At 22.5% G+C, this 27,402-nt stretch overlaps 1 protein-coding gene across 3 annotated transcripts in view; it reads left to right on the forward strand.

Moving 5' to 3' along the window:
• Positions 1 to 27,402, forward strand: part of LOC122511568 (chondroitin sulfate proteoglycan 4) — a 169,162-nt gene that overhangs the window by 22,209 nt on the left and 119,551 nt on the right. For 2 of the 3 annotated variants that reach the window (XM_043626915.1, XM_043626917.1), the window contains one exon: positions 722 to 863. Coding sequence is in view for 1 of the 3 variants with exons in the window: in XM_043626914.1 (XP_043482849.1) it covers positions 23,732 to 23,813 (82 nt within the window). In the remaining 2 variants the exon portion in view is untranslated. Of the gene's footprint in view, positions 1 to 721; positions 864 to 6,341; positions 6,443 to 23,051; positions 23,814 to 27,402 lie in introns of those variants that run through there. The other variant, XM_043626914.1, reaches the window with a different exon arrangement.

Below are 27,402 nucleotides of genomic sequence, written 5' to 3' on the forward strand. Positions count from 1 at the left end.
AAATTTAAATCGTTATTTATATTAATTAATTATATTTTAACATTTCTTATTGTATATTAAACTAATAATTGTTTAGTACTAATTCATTATTAAACGATTTATTACTAATTTATTAACAAACAATTTTTTAACTAATTTCTTACTAATTGTGTTTTATTAATTTTATTTATACTTATTATTAGGTATTTATTCTTCATTTCAAATTTATGCGAGTTTATCAAATAAATAATTTCAAGGCAATTTAACTACCAGATAATCTTAATGTAATTAGTAAATTATTTTCTCATTTAATTAATTTTATATTAATTAAATGTTAAATAATTAATAATTAAAATGTTTCATTTTTATTGACTGCTCTACTTATGGTCTTGTTAATATCATTACATACATTATAGAGCTGAAAATAATTAAATTGAAATTGAAAATTGATTGAAGTATATAAGAAACAAATAACTTTCTGTTAGAGAACTAAATTTGCCAAAATAGAACGATTTTAAACTTTAAAATATATTATAAATTTAAAATTTAATTCTAATTATTGCATTCTGCATATTATAAATAAATTTTTTAAATTTATATTTTTTTATCTTTAAATTTATATTTTAAATTAATCTCTTATATCTTAATTTGTATTTTAAATTTAATTTGTTCTTTTGTATTTTCTTGGTAAAATTTGTGAAAGCCGTAATGTTACAAATAAGTATTTCTAATTATATTACAGGAGGAGGTCATTAAAATTATTTACGTAGAGCACACCGTAAAATAAGAAGACTGGACGACGTCCTATTTTCCGCTTTTGTAACATTCTGGTAAATGGAGACAAGATGCCAATAACCAAAACCAAACAACCAACCAATTTTCCGGTCAGTCATTTGTTACATTTATATTAAAATATTACAATATTTCCACGTTTTGAAATTTTAATATCTATTTTAAAAATATATAATAAACAATTTAACATATTATTTCAATTCGTTTATTCATGAAAAAAAATGAATAATAAATTACTTTAAAAGAAATTTCACTAAATCAAATTAGTAAAAAATTTTACTAATTTAAATTTAGAGACTTAAAAAATATTAAAAAGATAAAAATTTATTAAATATTCTTGAATTTCTTTTTGTTTGTCTTATAAACTTTAAAATTGTCACGATTTTTACACTGAAAAAAAAAATTTATTTTATGCAAATAATCGATTACTTGACTATTATCAATTAAATATTTACTTTTGAATCAAATAATGTTTATTTGAGACAATTAAATGGTATTTGTTTCAAATACTCAAATTATTAGATCAACTATTTAATTCATTTAAATAAAAATTATTGGTTTCAATTAAATATTTATTTCATAATAGATAGGTGATCGGTTCTTTGAATCAAATAAATTTTTTTTCAATGTAATACAAAATCTTCTATTTTTTTCTTTTCTTGACAATATTTGAACTTAACAGAATATACGAAATTGAATTTTTTTATAATAATTTACCTCTTATAAAATTATTACTTAAAAATTATTCAATAAATAAGATCACTCCAAAATTCCAAAATTAATTTAATTTTATAATAGTTGCGTTTACAATTTTTACAAATAATTGAATTTCAAAAGGTTTTAAATTAATTATCTACTTCAATTTTAAATTATAATTTTAAATTAAATTTCAATTGAAAATTCTGAGGCAGTTAGTTTATTATGAAAAATTGTTATTTAAATATTCTTGAAATTAGTTAAAGTTCTGAAAATTTAAGACAAAAATTGAATTTTTCAGAATATGTAACTGAATTTATTTAAAATAATTTACCTTCTTATAAAATTATTACTTAAAAATTATGTAATGAATAATTTTACTCAAATATTGCAAAAATAATTGGATTTTATAACAGTTTGTGCTTACAATTTTTATAAATAATAATAAAATTTCAAAAGAATTCAAATTAAAATTTAAAAAAAAATTTAATTGAAAATTCTAAGACAGTTTAAAAAAATTAAAAATTCTATGTTTCTTCTGAGAAAACTTTTTTTTTAAATTATTAAAATTAATTGATTTTTGAGAAGAATTTTAGTTAAAAATTCTAGAATAAAATAATAGAATTATTGTAATCATGAAAATAAATTTTGAGAAGTTACAGTAACAAATTTTTATAAATTATTGAATTTCAAAAGGTATAAAATTTTTAAAAATCTTAATTTGTATGGGAAAATAATAATAACGATTAATTGTTTATTTCATAAGAACTGTTGATGTTTCTGAATAATTTTACAATTAAAGATATTCACAAATTAGAAACATTTTATCTAATTATTGTTAAACTGAATCAGAATATTTTTTAAAATCAGAGAAGAAGTCAAAATTTAGTCTGGAAATCAGGATAAAGTCAGGGAAAAATAAAATAACATTTTTTGAGTAAATAATTCTATAGAAAAGTAAAAAATTGATTAAAGTAATTATTAGTTTATTCGTTTTTGTATGAAATTGTTTTTATTTCATTACCAATATTTTGATTTCAGTCAAATAAAGTCATATAGTAATTTATATTAATAAGTTTCTCGGGAAGTTCAGATTTCAGACTCAAGTGACAACTCTTGAAACCACAATTATCCTATCCTATTTTAGTGACTTATTCTCGAAATGTAGATTGTGATTTTCTTGAAATGCACAACAGTGTGTGGGACTGAAGGGTTTGCAAAGCCACAGAAGTAGAGGGGACGGGGTTGAGTGTATTGAATGTATACACTATTTCAGAGAGATGCAGGTGAATGGATACAATTCAGTTGAAAGCAGACAACTCTTCTTTTTAGTTAATTTTCTTAAAATTATTTCAAAGGAGAGTAAAAATAAACTTTTACTAATGTTCTACATTTGTTCGCAGAAAAGAATTTTTATACACAATTCGAAATAGTCGCGTGTTTTTTCTAACTCACTGAAACGTTTTTCCCCTATTTGATTAAGTAAAATATGATTAATTTTATTTCATTACCAATATTTTAATTTTAGTAAAATTTTACTAATTTTTTAGTAGAATTTCAATAATTACTCTAGTCACTTGATTTACTAAATAAATTAGTGAAACTGTTTTATCGACTTTTAAATGTTTTAATAAAACTATATAATAACTTCTTAAAATTTTCTGGTCAGAGAAATCAGGGCAAAGTCAGGGATTTTTAGTAAAACTTAAAAGTATTGAAAAAAATTAAATTTTTAGAATTCATAAGAAAATTTTGAATTTTTATGTCTTTTTTTTGTTTGAAACTGGACTGTGAAAGGGTTAACTAACAATTCTGTAAAATTAATTTTTTGAAAAAGTTTAATTGACATTTTTTTAGGTTCTTGAAGTATTTCATAAAATTGAATTGAATCTCTTCGCAATCATTCAATTATTTTCATAAATAATATAATTTTAACAGGGATTCAATTATTTTCAGGGTGGCCGTAAGTCAGGGAAAAACTGGAAATCAGGAAAAAGTCAGGGAATTTTTAAAAATTCTTTAAAAGTCAGGGAATTTTGATCGAAAAAAACCACAAATTAAAAAACTTTGATACTTAAATGTCAATTCAGTTTTTTATTTAGACGTTATTGTAATATAGGTCATTATATGGTGCCGTCACATTTTTTATAAGTATAAACCTTCTTACGGACATTTCAATGTAGAATATTAAATAATTCAAAAATTTGTTAGTCAGGGAAAATCATAAATTAGTCAGGGAAAAGTCAGGGAATTTTGAAAATAAAATTTTGCGTCCACCCTGATTTTGGTAAATATAATAAAATTATTATTAGGAATTCAATTATTTTGATAAATAATAAAACTCATTGCAGAATTTCAATTATTTTTAATACAATTTTAATTAAGTTCCTCGAAAAAATGTAATTATTCTTAAAAATTTTATTGAAATTCGTCAAAAGAATTCAATTATTTAAAAATTTATTGATACAATTCTTTATGAGAATTCAATTTTAAGAAACATGCAATTATTCAATAAATTGTTTTTTTGTATTTAAATAATTTAATTCTGGTTGAATTCTCTAATAAAAATTAATTTAAAAATGGATTTCAGTTAAAATTTTAGATAATAATTGAAAATTTTATTAAAATTCGTCAAAAGAATTCAATTATTTAAAAATTTATTGATGCAATTCTTTATGAGAATTCAATTTTAAGAAACATGCAATTATTCAATAAATTGTTTTTTTTGTATTTAAATAATTGAATTCTTGTTGAATTTTCTAATAAAAATTAATTTAAAAATGAATTTCAGTTAAAATTTTAGATTATAATTGAATATTAAAAGCATTAGAGCATAAATTTTTAGAAATAATTGAATTTTGAAAAGGTTTCATATTAAATTCTTTGAAAATTTGAATTTTTGATATTGTTAACTAACAATTCTGTGGAATTAATTTTTTATTTGAGAAAGTTTAATTGCGGATTTTTTTTATATTATTTGAAGTTTTTATTTTCTAATATATATTTAATTGAAGAATTTACGAATAATTGAAATTTCGTAAAATTGAATATTGTAAACAAATAGATTTTAAAATTGTTAAAGAACTTTTTCGAAAATTATTAAATCTAATCGATTTTAAGAAGAATTTTAGTTAAAAATTCTTGAAAATAATAATTTTATCACTGGGTCATCTTTAATTATTATAAAACATGAAAAATCGATCACTCCGAGTCGAAGACTCAGAGTTATCGATGTCTTCATGTTTTATAGTTATGAAAAATGTAATTAATAGTTTTAAGTAGAATATTCTCTTATTTGACTCAGACTGTTTATATTTTTGTCAGTAATTGGTCCGTAATTTTTCATTTTTGGTCCGTAAAGTCCGTATTTCTAAATACTTTCACTATTTCGAGCCCTGATTAGCATATTTTTTAAAAATTGCAGACAAAATTTAAAACTTATTCGGTTCGGGAGATATTATTATAAATGTCAGAGCATGTTTTTGGACAAATGCATTGATTGCTAAAATCTTTGTGTAATTTATTAAAATTTTCAATTATATGTCATTTAACGTAAAATATTATGAGCTTTCGAATGGAATATTTGTTAATTTTCTGAGATTTGTTTTTACAGAAATATCGTGATTTAAAGATTGGTATGTTTTTGGGCCTTGCGCGTGGAGCCGTACCGATAATTTCTGACGGTACTGTATAAAAACAAAAATAATTTCTTTTCAAAAATAAAACCCAGTTTCTGTTACTCTAACTTATAAACAACCAATTTCCAATGAGAAAAAAATTTTAAATCTATCGACAAATTTGAATTTTGGTCACAATTTAAAGAAAATACCCCAAAGTGCAGGAGAATGAATTTACAGGATCAGTCGAATCGGATAATTAACAAGAAAGTTATAGCAAAAAAATACAAAAAATTTCACTAAAACAGACAATTTTTTGCATGTTTTGCAATTGATAAAATAGAAAAAAAAATTTACTCGGTTCCCCCATGAGAATTTGACTTTATAAACACCTCAAGTGTGTGTATTTACAGGATCAAAATAATTTATAAAATTATAATAATTAAAATAGTTTAAACAGTAGTTGTATAGTTTTAAGTAAAATGTTTTCTAATTTATTGACTCTGACTGATTATATTTTTGTCAGCAATTGGTCCGTAATTTTTCATTTTTGGTCCGTAAAGTCCGTATTTTTAAATACTTTCACTGGTTCGAACCCTGACTTTAGGATCATGAAAAATTTGTTTCTTATATTTAATATATAGTATTTATTGAAACAAAAAAGATTTAGATTAATGTATAAAGAAATTGAAGAAAATAGGTAGTTTTTCGGAGACGAGAAATGTTATGATAGCAGCTTATATAATTGAATTTCTTTTTAAGTCCCTATATGCAAATTTATCGCACTTAAGTTGTTTTTATACTCTCATATTTAAATTCCATCATCATTATCATTATATTAAAAACATGAAAAGCTTCAATAAATCCTTTTGAGTAAATGAGAAGTTGCATATATATATAAAGCGACAATTGCGGTGAGCTGAGGGTGAATGTAAGCAAATAAAATTAATAACTAAGGTAAAAAGTGAGTATCCAATGAAATGCTTCAACAGAAGGGAGAATAAGAGAGGCTTTTTAGATATATAGATATAGAGAACGGTTTTCGGTGGGGGTGTGTGTGGGGAAGGAGTAAAAGATAAAAAAAGATACAAAACGTGTGAAGGCGGAACACACACCAAGAAAATTTCTTTGCATGCGAGAGTTTGTCGGTGAAGAGAGAGACGATGGCCGTGTGGATCTGGGGAGCGAGGAGTTGCCGGGAATGGTCCTGCGCGCAGCCTCCCTGTCTACCCCAAAGATTCCAGTAGTCGTGCGACAGACGAAAGTCGAGGAACTAATGCAAAGCTCTCTCCTTCTCTCGTGTCGCGAGTTTTGAAAACCTCTCCTCCTGTGCTTCAATCAAAATAGAGTGTGCAATGGTATTCAACATTGAGTCATAATAATGCATTTCACAATCATATCACATCTTGTTTAAAAAAAATGAACATTTCATTCGGATTTGTGAAGGATTGGAAAAAAAAATGAAAATTTGTGGAGCCTGGATGGTCCGCATGGTCGCGTGCTACCCTTCTATCTATCTCTCCTGGCAAAGGAAAGCCGGTCCGACACGGTCGATAACGCGCGATATAATCACGTGCTTGCAACATATTCATGTATACGCTGATCTACCAAGCCAAAAGGGAAAACCACTGTCTTCTTTTGCAAACATCTCAGCATCTCCACAGATCTGAAATTCCATCTTCTTTTCTTAAATCCGCCCCCGAGAATGTTCTCATCCAAAGATATATATATGTCTATATATAAGAAGGCGAGAGAGGGCGGACATGTCATGGGATTAGAGAATAAATAGTGGTGTTTCAAAAGACGATGGATAGAATAGAAAATCAGTTGAATATTTATCATCAATTTTTTCACGAATTATCGAAAAAAAACCAAAAGATACAACAAAAGAAAGAAAGAAAGATAATATCGAAAAACTGGGATTTATTTATCGCACCACATAATTTATAACAAATAAATATTGTGTTATATGGTCACGAAATTCTTTTTATCAATTAATCGTTTTTATATAAAATAAAATAGAAAGAATCTTCTCGTATAATTAAAAATTGTGTCATACATTTTTTTTCTATCGCGAAATTAAATATTTCAATGTAATGAAGAAGAGAATTCGTGCAGAATATTTTTCCAACAGGAATTTAAAACATTTTTGGTGAATTTGAAAATTCTATGGATATTGATATAAGATATATATAGAGAAATAGCTTTGGCCAGAGTCATTCCATTATAAATTTCGACCAAAGTCGTTACTGATTAATTTTTAAAAATTATATTTCATAGAATATTATTTATTTCTTGAAATAGAAAAATTCTTATTTATTGAAAAATATTAAACGTGTACACTGAGAAAACATACTTAATTCAAGTACAAAAAAAATTTTAAGTGATTTTGTGAAATCAGTTTCTATAATCTAAGAAAAGTAATCTTTAATTTCATGCGTATTCCTCTAAACTAAATGCAAATTTTCCTCTTAAATATGGTATCAAAAATTCAAATGTAATAATCTTCATCTATAAGAGGATTTCATCTCGTGTATTATTTGACAATATTATGGTTATGAACTGATAAAGAAAAGCTTTTTATGCACTAAATTAAATGTTTTTAATTAAATAAATACAATTGATTATTAATAGTTAATTACTTACATTAATTAATAAATTGATTTGTTTATTTACTTCATTTGAATTCAATGTTTTTGACATTAGAACTTGAAAAAATTGTTTTGTTTTATTATTAACCAGAGAATGAAAATATTATACATTCAAGGGGAATACTTTTGTTATAAGAGGAAAAATTGAGAGGAAATTAGAAGAGGATTTTTCCTCTAAATATGAGATTACCTTTTTTATGATGTAAGCTTATCCCAAAATATACAATGAGAAAAAATTTGTTTAATCAAAAATTGACAATTCGAAAAAGAAAATATTAATGTAAATAATAAATGTAAAAAATCAGAATTTTTTGAAATGATTATTCGGTGACTTAAAGATTATAAAAAATCAGTCATTTGAAAACATAACATTTCTTTAAATTATTATTTCGATTAAAAGAAATTATAATTAATTCTTATTAGAAAAAAAGGAATTTTGGTAAAATAAAGATTTGGGTCCTTTTATGCACCTCGATTTAAAAATATTATTTATCAGAACTTTTTCACCACTTTAAACTCAAAATATAATTTTTTACAATTATCGGTACCAAAATCTCATAAAAATAAAGACATTTTTTTGGCTATCTCCTGATTTTTAACATGTGCACCAAGAGAAAAGTTATATTTGGCTCAGAATCATCTAGACTTTTTATTTGTTTCAAAGAAATTTTATTTGTTTAAAAAAAATTTTATTTGGTTTAAGTAAAATTTTATTTGGCTTAAATATATGTTTTATTTATGTCGAATACAATTTTTATTTGAAACAAAAAAAAAATCTACTTCATCCTGAGACAACACTGAGAAAACGATTTATTTGATTCAAACAAATTTTGTTAAAAATCAAACTTAAAATATCTTTGCTATACAGTCAAACAAATTTAAGTTTAATTCAAACATATTTTTTGGTTCATTTATAGAAAAAATATATTTAATTCAAACATAATTTATGGTTGATTTTAAATTATTTATAATCCACTTTTAAGTTTGAATCAAACATAACATTTTTAAACATATTTTTTGTTTAAACCAAAACAAAAAATATGTTTGAATTAAACATAGTTATTCAAACAAAAATTAGTTTTGTATCAAAGTAGTAAATATTTTCTATATATTGGGATTAAGCTTACAAACTAATTTCAATGAAACAAAATCACTTAAAGTTATTTTTTTACTTGAAACGAGTATAATGTTTTCTCAGTGAAATATACGTTTATTTAACTCAAATAAAATATATTTGGTTTAAATAAAACTTTTCTCTGGGTGTAAATTCTTTTAAAAAAGACCTAAATGACACTTAATAGTGTAAAATAATGTCAAAAATAACCACTCATCCACCATAATTATTAACGAAAATATTTGCAATATTTACAATTTACTGAATTTTATGAAATTTCTTTTAAAGTTTCGTATTTTTTATATAAAAATTCGGCCTGTGAAATTTTAAAATACTTTGATATTTATTTTATATTTATTTCCTTTTTCGTGTAATAGAAAATATTTTTAAAAAAACGTACAATTTACTAAAAATTTGTAAAAGAAATTATTGTAAATAGTCAAATATGGCTAGATTTAGTATTATAAATGGTTTAAGTAATAATAAATAAATTGTTTCAAGTATTTAATCTTAAAAGATATGAAATAATACATAAAATATGATTTTAAAGTTTCCCTGAAAAATACATCAGTGAAGTTCACAACGTTTTACCTAAGCGATTGGAAGAAAAAAAATTCTTTTTATGAATCAAATGATTAAATTTCTTGTTTATAAATTTTTTCTTTCTAAATTATTGATAAAGAAAGTATGTAAAACCTTTTTTTTAACAAAAATTTATATAAACTTTAACAGAAGAAATATTTTTTCATCTAAATTGTTTATTATAAACATTGTGAACTTCACTTAAGGTGTAAATAAATAAACTTAAAAAATATAGAATTCTTTGGATGAACTTAAACACATTTTCTTTTTTTTCTTCTTTCTTCTTTATCATTTTTAAAAATTAGTCGATAATAACTTTGGTCGAAATATTATGGAATGACTCTTTATTCTAAAATGCAGTGAAAATGAAAGCTTATTCATAAATTTTTGATGTTGTAGGTATGTGAGTTATTTTTTAATTAATTAATAAATTGTGAAACATATATTTACATATTTATTCAGGAAATTTATTTTTATTTGTACTAAAAAATGTAAACGATACTTATCTCTATATATTGCATAACGTCAATCAATCTGTTAAAAATACAGTTGAAATGTTTTCAAATAATTTTAAAAATGCAGTGATTGCAAAAAAAATCTGTTTTCTATAAAGTTTGAAAAAAAAGTTTTTTTTTAATTTTCCACACATTTTTTTAAAGGCAGTAATTTAAAAATTTTATTAAATTTCATATTATACGTTTATTTGTCAGTTTTAAACTAATAAATTTAAAGAGTTCTAATAAAATCTGTCAAACCGTGCGTTCATCAAAGTTGTATTTGAAATTCTTTCTATAAAAATATCAAAAAGTTAATAAAAGTCAACATCCTTTGAAGATTTAATTAAAAGTCTCAACTAAATTGAATTAGAATTTGATTCGATTATGGAATTTTAGTTTGATGTTTATTTTGATATTTGATGTCTACTATCTATATAAAAATAAAAGCTCTTTAGAAATATTTTCTAAAAGTTTTATTAAAATATTTTGAAAAGTTTATAAAAATTTTTTAATAAAATATTTTGAAATTATTCTTAATAAAATATAGTAGAATTTGAATAATTATTAAATCTTATTTTAATTTATTATTTAAGAATAGAATTTAAATAATTCTTCTTAATTAATTCAAGCAGATATCGAACTACATTTTTTACAGAATAATTCAACTATATCCTGTAGATTTACAAAATTTATAGTAAATTCACCTGGAACAGGTAGAGCATATATATACTGAAATAGTTATACAAATATTTCTCCAAAACGGGAAAACTAAAACTTTCTATGGGGAAAATTCATTAACCCCTTCATGGAAAAATTGTTTCTGGGCCAAAAATGGTCTAAATAAAGTTTCTGAAAAAATTTGATATAGTATACTAAATCAGGTTTCTCGGGTCACTGAGTCCAACTTTATAGTTATTTCTATTTTTTATTGCAAAACGTTTTAAAAAATATCAAAAAATTGCCTTTTTTGGTGAAATTTTTTGTATTTTTTGCTGTAACTTTTTTGTTAGTTATACGATTCGACTGATTCTGTGAATTCACTCTCCTGCACTTTGGGGTATTTTCTTTAAATTGTGACCGAACCGAGTAAGACTTTTTAACTTTTTTGGTCTTAAATTAAAGACAAGACTTGAAGGATGACAGCTATATAAGTTTAAATTTTGTCTGCAATTTTTAAAAAATATGCCAATCAGGGCTCGAACCAGTAAAAGTATTTAAAAATACGGACTTTACGGACCAAAATTGAAAAATTGCGGACAATTTACGGACCAATTGTTGACAAAAATATAACCAGTCAAAGTAAAATAAGAGAACATTTTACTTAAAACTATAAATTAAATTTTTCATAACTATAAAACATGAAGATATCGATAACTCCGAGTCTTCGACTCGGAGTGATCAATTTCTTCATGTTTTATAATAATTAAAGATGACCCAGTGATCAAATTATTATTTTCAAGAATTTTTAACTAAAATTCTTCTTAAAATCGATTATTTTTAATAACTTTCCAGAAAGTTCTTTCACAATTTTCAAATCCATTTGTTTACAATATTCAATTAAATATATATTAGAAAATAAAAACTTCAAATAATATAAAAAAAATCCACAATTAAACTTTCTCAAAAAAAATTAATTCCACAGAATTGTTAGTTAAAAATATGAAAAATTCAAATTTTCAAAGATTTTTATCTAAAACCTTTTCAAAATTCAATTATTTCTAAAAATTTATGCTCTAAGGCTTTTAACATTCAATTATAATCTAAAATTTTAGCTGAAATCCATTTTTAAATTAATTTTTATTAGAGAATTCAACCAGAATTCAATTATTTAAATACAAAAAAAACAATTTATTGAATAATTGCATGTTTCTTAAAATTGAATTCTCATAAAGAATTGTATCAATAAATTTTTAAATAATTGAATTCTTTTGACGAATTTTAATAAAAATTTTAAGAATAATTACATTTTTTCGAGGAATTTAATTAAAATTGTATTAAAAATAATTGAAATTCTGCAATGAGTTTTATTATTTATCAAAATAATTGAATTCCTAATAAGAATTTTATTACTTACCAAATTAATTGAATCCCTGTGAAAATTTTATTATTTATTAAAATAATTGAATGATTGCGAAGAGATTTATAAAAAAATTTGTAAATAATGAAATTCCTGTGAAATTTTTATTATATTTTGAAAATAATTAAAGGTTTCTGTAGAATTTTATTAAATTTTTTTTTAAATTATTGAATTATGAATTCTTTTGGAAAATTTTATTAGAATAGTAAATACCTATTAAAAATCATTGAATTGAGGAAAATTTTTGAAAATAATTGAAATTTTTCCAAGGATTTTATTAAAATTTTTGAAAATAATTGAATTTCAGAGAAGAATTTAATTATTTTTAAAGATAATTGAAATTTTGACGAGAATTAAAAAAAATTTTTGAACATAATTGAATTTTTGCCAACAATTTTATTACTTTTGAAAATAATTGAATTCCTACAATCATTTGTAATTTCTCTAAAATTATCCAAATTATATCGTACAATTTACGGACTTTACGGACCTTTTTTAAAAAAACGGACTTTTACAGACTTTAAACGAAGTTACGGACTTTTACGGGATTTACAGACCTAGTTTGAGCCCTGGCCAGTGTTTAAAAAATAGTCAAAAAAATTTTTATTTTTTAATTTTTTTTTCAAAGTTGATTCCTAAAATCTTTGTGTAATTTATTAAAATTTTCTATTGTATATCATTTGATTTAGAATATTATAAGCTTTCGAATGGTACTATTGTTAATTTTCTGAGATTTATTTTTACAAAAAATTCGTGATTTAAAGTTTGGTATGTTTTTGGGCATTGCGCGTAGAGCCGTATCGATAATTTCCGACGGTTCTGTATTTGCCGTCAAAGTTACAAAATGTTTGAATATTCTTAAATTTGTATATAAAAGTGACTTCAAAAAGTAAGTTGCAAAGTGAGTTTTATTGATTAAAAATAAGTAAAATAATAAAAGGAAATAATCAGTTTAGTAATTACTTTATGTAAATATGATTTTTTGTTAAAGTTTAATAAACAAGAAAACATGATATTTGTAACTTAACTTAAAAATAATAAACGTTTCTAGTTATTCATGTTTAAATAGTCTTATAAAATGTTGGATACTTCTGATTGCTTTAATCCTTTTACAGATGTAGAACTTATTTTACTATGAATGCCCTTTTCGCCATTTTGCGATTTATGAAATATTTTATATTTACTAGACACGAATCTCATGAATTTTTATAAAACTTTCCGCCATTTTTGATTTTTAAAAACTGACATCGGAATTGTAATCAACTAGACCAAAAACTCCCAAGTAACAAGATTTAAGTAAATCTGATAAATTAAAAAAAATGTCAGCCATATTGGATCTGCCATTTTGAATGTTTAAAAAATGACATTGAATTCGTGATCGGTTACAAGTTTCATGTAATTTTAAATTTAAGTTGAATTTTGGTCCCAATTTTTGGGAGATTTAATTTTATATGGAATATAAAATTGTGTGCTAAGCGGAGAATAATTAATTTATGAATTATCAATAAATAACTGAATAGTAAAAAATGTAAAGGAAGAAATTGTTTTTCACGCCAAGTTTTTAAATCTCTCGGTGTAAAATTGAGCTTTTCTTAGGGGTTCTTTTTAATGGCACATCTTAAATTCAGTGTCAAGACGGTGTTCCAACAGCGGGAGTGGAATATAATAGAATTTTTTAGGATATCCGTTATGTTTATAACTTCCTCGTTCTCTCGTTCTTTGTTGAATTCTCGTTTTCTTTTTTCCCCTCCTTTTCTCTCTATGTCTATAGAAAAGGTTGCTTTTTGGTATCTCAACTGTCCTTTGAAAGGTTTAACCATGGTTGTTATAGGGCTGCTGATGTGCAATGGGGAGGGGGTGGTGCTTTCTGGTTTAAATTTCAACAGCGTGCAAGGGTTCGCCTACGTGAGCCATTACACGGATCCACGAATCCTCACCGGTTAGATGAACGGTCACGGCCTACGGATGCAAATTTTGGGCGCGTTTAATCCACCCATTTGCCACTGAGATTGCATCCGTGGACTGTAAATTCTGCTTTCGAATTCACATAATCATTAGAGTATTGCATGACAGTGTAGAATATAGAGACACAGATACTATAGTCACTTTGGTTATAATTAATCTAATTGATTTGATTGCCTTCCTATTAATTTGTAGATTTTGAATGAACACTTGTGTGGTTTTGGATAATGTGACCAAGTGGATTTTCTCTATTCCTTTGTTGTCATTTATATAGGATTTTCAAACAATTCCATTTCACCAAAAAAAAAGAGAGAAGCAATTTACCATGAACGATTAAAAAGAAAAACAAATTGAATTTTATTTCACAGTTGAAACATTGCTTTCTCTTTTTTTTCTATTTAATATGCTGAGAAGTAAAGGGATTTTTTATTCGATTGGAGTAATTTTATTTTTGAGGTACACGAATATAGGCTCTTAAAAGTCATGGTTTGATACAATTTCCAGTTGAAAGTAGAATTGGTCAGAAAAAAATAAGGGATTTTTATTAAAAGTACTGGAAAAAATTAAGTTTTTGGAATTTAAAAGAAAATTCTATATTTTTAAGTCATAACATTAAGAATTAGAATTTTGAAAAATTGTTGGTAATAATTCAAATTCTTTTGAAATTAGTTAAATTTTTTAATATATATTTAATTAATTATTAAAAAGAAAACAATAGATTTATAGAAGACTTTTTTATTAAAATTCTTGACAAAATTTTAATTCTCAATTCCATGATTTTCAATATGCACTATTTTAATAAAAATTTTCCAAAAGAATTCAATTTTTGTATTACGAATTGTAATACAAAACCTTCAATTTTTTTTTATTTCTATAACAAAAATTTCTTTTTAAATAACTTAGTTCTTGAACAACTATTATAAAATAAATAAATAATTTAATGAATAATTTTATTTAAACACTTCAAAATTAATTCAATTTTAAAAGTGTTGCGTTTACAATTTCCATATAAATAGATAAACTTCAAAAGGTTTCAATTGGAAATTTTTACAAAATTTCAATTTTTAATGAATTGAATAATTATAGAAATTTTAAAGAGCTTAGAATTTTGAAAAATTGTTGGTAATAATTCAAATTCTTTTGAAATTAGTTAAATTTTTTAATATATATTTAATTAATTATTAAAAAGAAAACAATAGATTTATAGAAGACTTTTAGTTAAAAACACTAAAAAAATTAAATTTTTGAGAAGTTACAAATAATTGCAAAAATTCAATTATGTTCAAAAATTTATAAAAATTCTAGTTAAAATTTCAATTATCTTTATATAATTAATAAAAATTTTCTCCGAAATTCAATTATTTTCAAAAATTTTATTAAAATTCTTGACAAAATTTTAATTCTCAATTCCATGATTTTCAATATGCACTATTTTCATAAATAATAAAACTCATCGCAGTATTTTAATTATTTTTAATACAATTTCAATCGAATTCCTCGAAAAATATTGTAATTATTCTTCAAAATTTTATTAAAATTAGTTAAAAAAATTTAATTATTATATTATATCAACAAAAATTATTTGAAAAAAATGGAATAAAATTCTTTATGCAAACATTTAATTATTTTCATAAGTAATAAAAATTTCACAGGAATTCTATTATTTACAAAGTTTTTATAAGTTTCTTCGCAATAATTCAATTATTTTCATAAATAATAAAATTGTTTTTAGGAATTCAATACTTTTAACTAATAATTCTGTAGAATTAATTTTTTTTGAAAAAGTTTAATTGAATTTTTTAAAAAATTTTTTCAAGTTTTTATTTTTTAATTTATATTTAATTGAAGAATTTACGAATAATCGAAACTTCGTAAAATTGAATTTTGTAAACAAATGGATTTGAAAAGTCAAAGAACTTTTTCAAAAATTATTAAAACTATATTTGATTTAAAGAAAAGTTTTAAATTTAAAATTTTTGAAAATCGTAATTCGTATGAAAAAATAATAATGATTAAATATTTAGTTAAAAAAGAAGATGTTTTTGAATAATTTTACAATTAAAGAAATTTGTAAATAAATGTAATAGAACATTTTTTTGAGTATCTAATAATTTTGAGAGTGAATCAGAATATTTTTTAGGTTTAGGGAAAAAATCAAAATTTTGCCTGGAAATTAGGGAAATGTCAGGGAAAACAAAATTAAATTTTTGTTGCTCCTTAATAATATTTGGTTTTTGATAAAAAAAATAACAAAATAATAAATTCCAATTACAAAACAAATACAAATGCAAAGGCACAGAGAGAAATGAGAGGAAGAGACACAAAAAAGTATATATGGAACTCATAACATATATTGCTTTTAAAGAAAACTTTTGTGTATATACTTTATCAAAGTTTAATATTTCTTCTATGAAATATTAGTTTCATGAACTTTCTACTTGATTGAATATTTTATTATAAAAATTCTGTACGACAAATATATTTCAATACAGTTAACAAGAAATTGTTAACTTGATTCTCTTTGGAATATATGTACATATATCGAGATTGCGGCTTGCATTTGACAAATAAAATGTCTACAATATACATATTAAAAAGCAACAACAATTTTTTCAATAATTTACTTTCTTTGATATACAAATTTATTGTAGGATCGGGATTTTTATTTTTTTTTCTATATACACAATTTTTTTTCAACTGCAAACAAAATTTCTCACCTACGCAATACTTTTTAATTGTCCTTTGATATACTATGATATATATCATTTTTCATATTTACGATATATTTTATTTTTTATACACGATATGAAAAATTTTATTTTTAATTATAAAATTTATAATTTATGAACATAAAATGTGATATATGCAAATGTTAATTTTTTAATATTTTTGATTTTAATACTCTTTAGTATTTTTTATAATTTTTTTTTTTCATTTTTGTAAAAAAGAGAAAGTGAATTTAAAATTGAAAACTTTCAATAATGAAATATTTTATTCAAAGAGTATTTATATAATGTATTTAATCGGTTCTTTAGTGAGGTGCGAAGATTTGCGAATTTCTCGAAAGCGGTTCAAAGTAAATTGACTTCTACACTGTTTACGTGATTAAATTCACCGATTGATCAAACGTTCCTTTTAGAAAGTCTCGTTTTCAATTGATTAAAAGAGCTCTGAAGAAAAGCTTTTCGTGGCTTTCGTTTATTAGAAATCACTTTAAAGCTCTGAAAATCGGCTAAACTGTCTTGTTATTTTATAAATGATTCTTTTAATTGACATAACAATCAGTTTAATGTAATGCATCTTTAAAAAAAAGTATATATCTTTAAAAAATTATTCAAATATTTATTACAAAAAAATTAACTTTTATGTAACTAATAAATTTATAACTAATTTTTATTGCATCGTAAAAGCATCGTAAAAGCAAATTACAAATCTGTTACAGTATTTTTTAGTTAAGTAAGTAAATTTTTAAATTAGAATTGTGCTAATTAAAAGTTTATAATTACATAGAAATCGTGTTTGAATTGAATTGAATAGAGTAAAGGAGCCAATATTAGTGAGAGAAATCCAATTATTGAGATTTACCTATATTTTATTTCATCTGATAAATAGTGCACTGTAGTGAAAATATTTGTAAAATAATTTTCATATTTGGATAATTTTTCCGGAAGTGCTACTTTTGAACTTCAATTTTTTAATATAGATTTATTTACACTCGAAGTACAATTTACTAATTTTTACAAAAATTTACTTCTATCGTAGCAACTTTTACTCCAAAAATAATAAAAATTGACAAAAATGAGCAGAAGTTTGTGTCAGTATAATTTTTACATTGCAAAATTTCTTTTCTCGTGATAAAATGATAAAATAAAAATTACCCCAATTTAGAACTAATTTTTCAATTTTAAATTAGGAAAATTTATTTTACAACATTTTTCTTCTAAATTTCCGTCGTTTATAGAACACGATTCAATTATATTCATATCAAAGTAATTTATGGTGGGCTTTAAGCAACTTGAACTAAAAGCTGTTTACCTATATGAGATTTTCTGGTTGACTATGTGATTCGCTTCCATAGCCCGAAAAGTTTTCAGAACAAATTTAACTAGGTAGAACTAAACAAACAATTCTTTGTTATTATTATTACATTTTATTTTTCTTCTATAACAAAATTGAAATAAAAAAAAAAGAAAAAACTAAAATATTAATTCATTGCAAATTTTATTCCTGTTGATATCGTTTTATTTTTCAAACATGTCTAATTAAAATTCACAACCATAAATAAATGGATTTATTTTGACTTTAACGTAAATCACTCCCCGAGGGGTATCAGAATGTAATAAAATTTGGAAATTTCAAACGATTTTAAGCTTGACTAATGTGTCAACTTGATTTTTATATTATAAAAACATTCATCATGTTCTGAAAATTTAGGTATAAAGATATTTTTTCATATTCATGGAAAATAAATTTTTAATATTATTACAGTCGAGTAAAGGAAAAAACAAAAAAGTAAAAAGGTGGTTTCTATTTGGTAGGCATTTAGAAAATCGTTCTTTAGTTTTTATTTTAATACTGAAATCTCAGCTCTAATTTAGTACTTTTCTTCAACTCACTCTTCTACTATATCTACTACTTCTTTTACAATTTGATACGAAAGTTTTATATTTAATATTTACTTTTTAATAAATATTAAATTTATCTGTATAATGATGTAAGGTTGGAACTAAAAAAAAAATTGCAGTATGTATTTTGTGTAACGAAAAGCAAATGATTGACAGAGGTTGTTAAACGACGTTTTTATCATCTCCGTCAGTGAGTTGCAGAACAAATATCATATCTAATAAGTTTTCTCCAAGAGTTCACCTCTCGAGGGAAGAAGAAGAATAAAACAAGCCCAATTTCTAACCAACGTTAACTATCCCAAGAGAACCCTCTCGTTGATGACTCGTCGTTTCTAAGGAATTATGATACACAACCAACAAAATAATATCGAAATTACACGTTCATAATCATGTTCCAATTGAGAGAACATACATACAATAATAGGGTTAACAGAAATTTTTTCATCTAATATTATAGATGATATTACTAAGAAATGACAAAAAGTTTTACACCAAATGATTTAGTACCTAATAAATTTACTATCAATTTATAACATTTTATTAATTATTAGTACAATTTTACTAAAGATTAGTCATATTTCATTAACCAAAATCGGGAAAAGTTGTCCATAAAAAATACCAACAATTGAGGGTCCCTATCAAAGAACCGGTTATAAGTTTTTGAAACTCAAAATTCTCGACCTCTAAATAAAAAAAAAAATTTTTAATTTTAATTTCTTGAAAACATTTTGTATTGGTATAAAGATTACCCAAATGTTTCTCAAAAAATTGGGATTAAAAACAGTTTAATTTTTTATTTAGGGGTCGAGAATTTTGAGTCTCAAAAACTTATAACCGGTTCTTTGATAGGGACCCTCAATTAGTAAAATTTCAAGACTGAAAAAAATGTGATAAAAATTGGGATATTTGAGTAATTGACTTTATGAACATCGACTGATTAGAAGAAACATTCAAATCTATTAATAAATTAATAATATTCTATTTTAATATTTTTTTAAATGAATTAATGAATATTAAACAAAGTAAACTATAATTAACTATAATAATTTGAATGTTCTTTCATTCATTCACTTTTTGTTCACTTTTTCTGTCTCTCACACTCTGAAGTTGTCTTTTGTTTATACTTTTGTTTTTTGTTATCTTTAAATAGATTGTATATTATGTTATAATTATTTTTATTTTATAATTAATTCAAAATTGTTATGACAAATAGAAATCATCAGAATTTATTTTCAATTCTTTTCATTAATAGACTAAAATTTTGTTAAATATTATGTTTTGGACAATTGAAATTAAGCAGATTAAATTATTTTTTATGAAAATAATTGAATTCCCGTGAAATTTTTATTATTTATGAAAATAATTAAATGTTTAAACAACCGCCATTTTATTATAAATTAATTATATTATTACGATTTATAAAAATTTATTATTTATGAAAATAATTGAATTCCTGTGAAATTTTTATTATTTATGAAAATAATTAAATGTTTAAACAACCGCCATTTTATTATAAATTAATTATATTATTACTAATTATTATTTAAAGTTTAATTTTTTAAAAATTTCATCGTCAAAATCACTTTAATTGGGAGACAGTACAAAGTTTTTCGAATAATGAAAAATACTTTTTTTATAATTTCAAATACATGCAGTAAAAAAAATTGACTACCATTTTTTATTTACAAATAAAAATAAAACCTAAACTGTCAGTGATTTCTGCTCATTTATGTTAATTTTTACTATTTTCGGAGTATAAATTTTACTACGATCAAAGTACATCTTACAAATTTTTACTACAATTAACTTCCAAGACAGGTAAAATTTACTCATCCGAAAATAGTAAAAATTGACAGAAATGAGCGGAAATTACTGACAATTAAGGTTTTAGTATAAATGTATAGTAAAAGTTGCTTTATTCGTTTTCTTCGTGTCAAAAAGAGAATTGCAAAATATTTTTACAAATTTTTTAACTTTTCTTATTATTATTAAATTAGTAAAATAAAATAAGAAGTTCAGTTGAATTTTTACTAAGTATTATTCAAAATTGTTTAAAACAATAACAACAAAATTATTAAAAATTGATATTTATTGTTTATTGTAAAAAATAATTGTTTGTCTATTTATTTATGAAATAAATTTTTCAATTATTGAAAACAATTATTTTTTTAAACAATTCTTGAATAGCACATATATCAAATTTCACTGATTTTCTCACTTTATTTTAAAATAAATCTTTAAGATTGAATTAATAAAAATGTTTTGCTTTCAAATTAGTAAATTTTACTGAAAAATTAGAAGAAATTATTATTTATTAGTAAAATGTACTAATTTAGAAGCAAAAAATCAGTCACTAATTCAAATTAATAAACATTTTACTAATTCAAATTTAGAGAGAAAGATGAAAAAATATACTAGTTACCAACTTTTTCTATGATTCACCTAAACAAATCTTTTTTAAAATCAATTCTGCATTTTATTGATTTTAATGTAAATACAAAGAAAAATAAAATATAAAATGATTATTTAAACAATTGTTTTAACAATTTATTATTCTTTATAAACTTTTTAAAAAGGACACTTAAAAATATGCAAATTTTGCATAAATTTATAATTTATTGAGTTTTATATTTTATATACATATTTATATTGCTTAAACAATTAATTAAATAGGGTAAGTGCGGGTATAGTCGGACAGTACTAGTAGTCGGACACTTTCGTGTTTTTTGGCAAATAAATAATAATGCATTGTGATAATTACTTTAAAAAGTATACTAGACGAATGTGTGAAGTTTATATTTTATTAGAATAGTGTTATTTTCGAAAATAATTAAACAAGAAATATTTTATTTAATGTTTTAAAAATCATGGTGTCCGACTATAGATACAACCATTTTCGAGTAGCGCGATGAGTGGCACAAAGTTTTGTTGATAATTAATCATAAATATTAAAACTTATAGGGTTTAAATATTATATTAATAACTTCTAATATGCTTTAATTCCATTTTCCAGCAGATAGCAATTAAAAAATTATCTTTTTTACTTTATAAATTCAAAATATTTGACAGATGTCCGACTATAGAAACAAGGGGAAAAAGTGTCCGACTACTAAAGCATTCGTAATTTTTTATTAAAATGTTTATATTTTATTAAATACTCAACTATTTGTAACAAATTTATATGATTTTTAATCCTGAAGAACTCCTTTAATTAATAATGTGCTTATAAACACAGTAGATATTTGCTATTTCAAGAAAAAAAGCATAATTTAAGATTGTATCCTTAAGTGTCCGACTACTAGTGCATTTACCCTACAATGATTTGATATTTTTTTAATATCTAAATGGTTTATAAGATAATTAATATTGGTTTATTTTTTTCAAAAATACGCTATTTTTCTGAAACCAATTTTTAAAGCAGTGATTTGACATTTTTTTAAAACTAATAACTAATAAATAATCATTTTTTTAATTTATAAATAATTAATACAGTTATTATAAATTTACCTACGCACTGAAAAAAATTTATTTGATTTGAATAATTTTGTCTATAGTCGAGTAAATATATTTATTTTTATCAAGTAATTTGGATTTTAGTCAATTAAATAGTATACTTGCTTTCAAATATTAAAATTATTGGTTCAAATACTATTTAATTGATTTAAATAAAAATTATTAGTTTCAATTAAATATTTATTTGATAATAGACAAGTATTCAGTTACCTGTTTGAATCAAATAAATCTTCAGTGTAATAGTGAAGAATGAAATTAAAATTTTCTCATTCTTTTAAATTTTGACTATGATTTGGAATTAATTAAAAAAAATCCTATTTTGATTAATTTGAAAATTTCCTCTCTGGTAAAAAAAAACCTTTAGGCATACATTTGAATAGTACAAAAAACAATTCTTTTGTTACCTTAGTAGAAACATTATTTTAGCCAGTTGTAGAGTCGCTTTGTCTTGAAAAACATTATATATTGTCTAAAAAAAATAGAAAGAGAGAATTATTTGGTTTCGAGAAACATTGTTTTGTGTCTAGAAAAACATTTTTCCATTTCGTTGTTCACGTTTGTTGTGAAGAAAATGAAATTCCTCTTTTCCAAGAGCATCACTTTTTAATTTCTCTCTTTTATGCTCTCCATTCTTGTTTAGATTTTGAACAGAATGTAAATTTTCGAATGGAGTTGTTTCATGTTTAACGTGGATACTAAAAGGCCTGAAGTAAATTTACTTAGTAGTTGAAAGTATTTTCATTAGGGAAAAGTCTCAAGTAAAAGACAATCGGGTTTTGGAGAAAAAGATAAAGGGAGAGAGAGAGAGAGAAAGAGATTGAAAAAGTACAAACTGGTGTAGACCATGACAAAAGAAACGATGGAAGAGAGTAAACGAGATGGTAAAGAGTGCTTGGAAACTGTTTTTTTTTTATTTTTTTAAAAACCAAAAGCTCTTTATTTTCAGGTAATCTATCAGTATTAACAAGAAAAAAAAGAGGGGGAGAAAAAACTAAAAAAAACCCAATGCACAATGTCTATCAAGCATCCAATTCGGACCTCGGAACATTACCAAAAGTGCAACAAACAATTTTCCATTGTGATTGAAGTGAAAAAATATTTGAAAATTGCATAACAGGAAAAAATATGCTTTTTCAAATGATCTAGTGAAATTTTTCTGAAAGAGACAAAAAAAACAATTTGTAATAATTTGAATTTTCGTACAAATCGTTAAATTCGAGGCGCGGATATAACACATTGAAATGAAATTCTTGCCTATTAAAATTGGAATGGCCAAGTGAAACATCGACCGTTTCCTGTATGTGGTGAATAGAATTGTTGGTACGGATTTGCTGAAATTTAATCGTCTACATCAACACGAATCGTATATATATATATTATTACCCTTAGGAAATTATTAGTATTTGCCAAGTGAGAAGAAATTTTTTTTTCTTTCTTTGACATTTTTAAGTTTTAAATCGTGTGAGTGATTATATTGACATATTATAAAGATAAGGTGGTGGAAAAAATTAAAGAGTATCAATAACCAGAATTTGTTGAGTCGAAGTGTCGTTTATCTTTTTTTTAAAAAAAGTTTTCGTTTCAAGAAAAGGAATAAGGAAAGAGAACTATAGAGAAGTAACTCTAATGTTTCTCAACGACATGGGACCGTTAATGTTCTTAGCACTCGCGGCCTCCCTCTTGGGTTACTGCCAAACAGATGAAAAAGGTAAGGTATAACCCATAAGTCATGCACATAGCTTAAGAATTTCAAAGTTTTTGCCCTTTGAATGTAGATCAGACTTTTTGTTTTTCATCTTTGGGGGCTGAAAAAAAATGGTCACTTGTCGAATCTCAAGTTTTTATTATACCAAAGATGTTTTCTTTCATTATATCTATAGAACTCGTAAATTTTTTCTTTTTTTCTTTAAAAATACTGTTTTTTACATTCATCATGTTTTAGAAATTTTTATTCTTATTAATGTATTTACGATTTCGAATCATTTTTCTCTTTAAATTTTGAATAAAAATAAGTTTTTCAATTAGAAAAAAGTTGAATTGTAGAATTGAAATTTGAATTAACTTTCTGCTTTTGGATTAATTAAATTTTACACACAATTAATAGAAAAAAAATTCACTTATTAAGTACAAAATTAATTATTACTTTGTATTTTCAAAATTAATTCATATTTTCAAAAATTTTAATAAAATTTCAGGAAATAATTCAATTATTTTTTAAAATTTTAATAAATCCTTCTAAATAATTCAATTATTTTTTAAATAGTAAAATCTTTACAAAAATTCAATGAGTTTCAAAACAATTTTAATTGAATTCCTCGGATGAATTCAAATATTTTTAAATATTTCCATAAATTTCAATTATTTCCTAAAATTTTAATAAATTCTTCGAAACAATTCAACTATTTTTATAAATACTAAAATTCTTTGCAGGAATTAAATTATTTTCAATCAAATTTAAATAAAATTACATGAAAGAATTTAATTAATTTTCAAAAATTTCGATAAAATTCAATTTCAACAAGAATTTAAAATTCTCTAAAAATAAGTAATTCAATTATTCTCAAAATATTTTTAAAAAAATCTATAAAGTTAAATTACTTTCAATGCAATTTTTAAATATATTCGTCAAAAAAATTGAAAGAATTCAATTATTTTCAAAAAGTAATAAAATTCTTGTGATGAATATTCAATTATTTTGAATATACTTAATTTTATTAAAATTTTAAGAAATAATTAAATTTTCGAAACAACTTTAATTGAATTTCTCGAAAAAATTTCATTATTTTCAAATATTTCTATAAAATTCTTCATAAAAATTTAATTATTTCTTAAAATTTTAATAAATTCTTCGAAACATTTCCATTATTTTTATAAATAGTAAAATCCTTTGGAGGAATTCAATGATTTTCAAAACAATTTTAATTGAATTCCTCGGATGAATCCAAATATTTTTAAATATTTCCATAAATTTCAATTATGTCCTAAAATTTTAATAAATTCTTCGAAACGTCTTGTAATTTTTAAAAATATTGGAATACAAAAAAATACTTCATTTATTTAAACGTTCAATACTTTCGACATCATATAAAATGCAAATTACTTTTACATATTTTTATAATGTAAAAAAATAACTGTTGTCAAATATTTAAAAACTTATTTTTACTTAATTTTTCTATAAGATTATTAAATTTCCGAAAAATATGTCATTAGAAAGTTTTTAAATAATCGAAATTTGGAAAATTTTAATAAAAATAATTGATTTTTTTAAGTAACTCATTAAAATTATTGTAAAATAAAATTTTGAAAAATTTTAATTGCAAATTTTTGAAACAATTGAATTTTTAAAAATTATAATGGAAAATCAAATAGAATATTAAGAAATTATTTCGAGAATGTAATTCTTAGAATTTTTTTTATTATAATTTTTTAAAATTCAATTATTTTCAATATTTTTAATTACATTTTTTGAAAATTAAAAATATCTACAAAAAATAATTACATTAGAATTTTTTTAAAAATTATATTACCTATTAAAATTTTGATGAAAATAATTATTTCTAAAATTTTTAACTAAAATTCTTCTAAAAAATTGATTAGTTTTTTAAATTGTTCAACAATTCTTTAAAGAAATTAAATTATTTTTGAAAAGTAACATTACAATTATTTAAAAAAAGTTCATTCAAATTTTTAAAAATGTGCTTTATTAAATAGACTAAATAATTAAATTAATTAATTTATTCTAAATGATTAAGAGTTTTTAAAAAAGTCATGTATTTTTACATTTGGGCAATTAAAATTCTTCAAAAGTTTCACAAAATTTTTTACTAAATTTCAATTATATATTTATAATAAAAAAATCTAATATTATTCAAAAATTATTTTAAAATATTTTTTAAAAACACATTTTAGAACCTAATCTTTTTAATATATAATTTTTTAAAAATTAATTATTTTCAATATTTTTCGTTGTATACATTTTCAATATAAATTATTCACCTTAATAACATTATTGAATAAAATAAACGACTTTTCGACTTTTTTTGCTCCTTAAAATCAATCTAAGGCATGTAATTAATATTTAAAGTTGTAAATAATAAATAAATAATATAATAATATAATTAATAAATTATTAAAAAGTCGTTGACCAATTTAATTTACTAATTAATAATTTCAATTTTAGTCATAAAAGATTCACATTGTACTCTTTTATTAGTTAAATTATACTGATAAATATTTAAAAATTCTAATTATTAGTTAAATTTTAACTAATTTAAAAGCAATATATCAGTTACTAATTCAAGTTTTCCAAAATTTTTTGCAATTCAAATTTAAAGATAAACGACAATTAATAAATAGTAAAATAATAAAATTAATAAACAATAATAAATTAGTGAAATGTCGTCGATTAGTTCTTACTTTTCTACTTACTAATTACTAATTACTAATAACTAATTTGAATTTTAGTCGTTAAACTAAATATTACACATTTTCCTTTTGATTTAAATTTAAATTTTAAGTTTTTTAACATTTACTCTCTAATAATGAATTAGTGTAAATTTATCTACCAATTTAAATTTTTCGAAATAAGAAATCCAGTGAACAATAATCCAAAAGAGAATTCAAGGTTTTTAAGGTTTTTAAAAATATCTTTAAAAGCTAAAAACGAGAATTTTTGTTGTTAGTCTAGAAGTTTGTTATTTTTTCAGTAATTTGGTAAAATTCTCTGTTATTTTCCAGATTTCCCTGACTAATTTTATCTTCCTTGATTTTTCCCTAAACTGTGGAAACCCTGCTTTAGGAATATATAATATATATATAATTATTGATCCAGCTCTGCAATTTGTCAGATCAAACATTCTTAATTTTCTAAACTTGATCTTCAAACTGCAATGGATCAGTAGACTTTAATAATTGCTCAATTAACTCGAAGGTATTAAATTGACGCTTCAATCAAGCGTATAGTTTTTTTACTGTACAATTTACTAATTTCAACCTAGACATTTTTTTAAAAATAAAATTAAAAACTATACGTGGAAATAAAAACGAAAATGCTAAAAATACAAAAATAAAACTTCAAAGTAAATATTTTCCAATTAAATAAACAAAGTTATAAATTACAAATGCAGAAAATATGCAATTACAAAATGAACCTTTTGTATTAATTAATTCCTACTAACATATGTATGAAATAAAAGTAAAAATCTACATGCTGTATACTTTTTAATTATGAAAAAATATCGTGTTTGAAAGTTATACATTGGATAAATGTATTATATTTATAATCATTTGAATAAATC

This window comes from Leptopilina heterotoma, unplaced genomic scaffold, assembly GCF_015476425.1.
Source record: "Leptopilina heterotoma isolate Lh14 unplaced genomic scaffold, ASM1547642v1 Lhet_87, whole genome shotgun sequence".
Taxonomy (NCBI): Eukaryota; Metazoa; Arthropoda; class Insecta; order Hymenoptera; family Figitidae; genus Leptopilina; species Leptopilina heterotoma.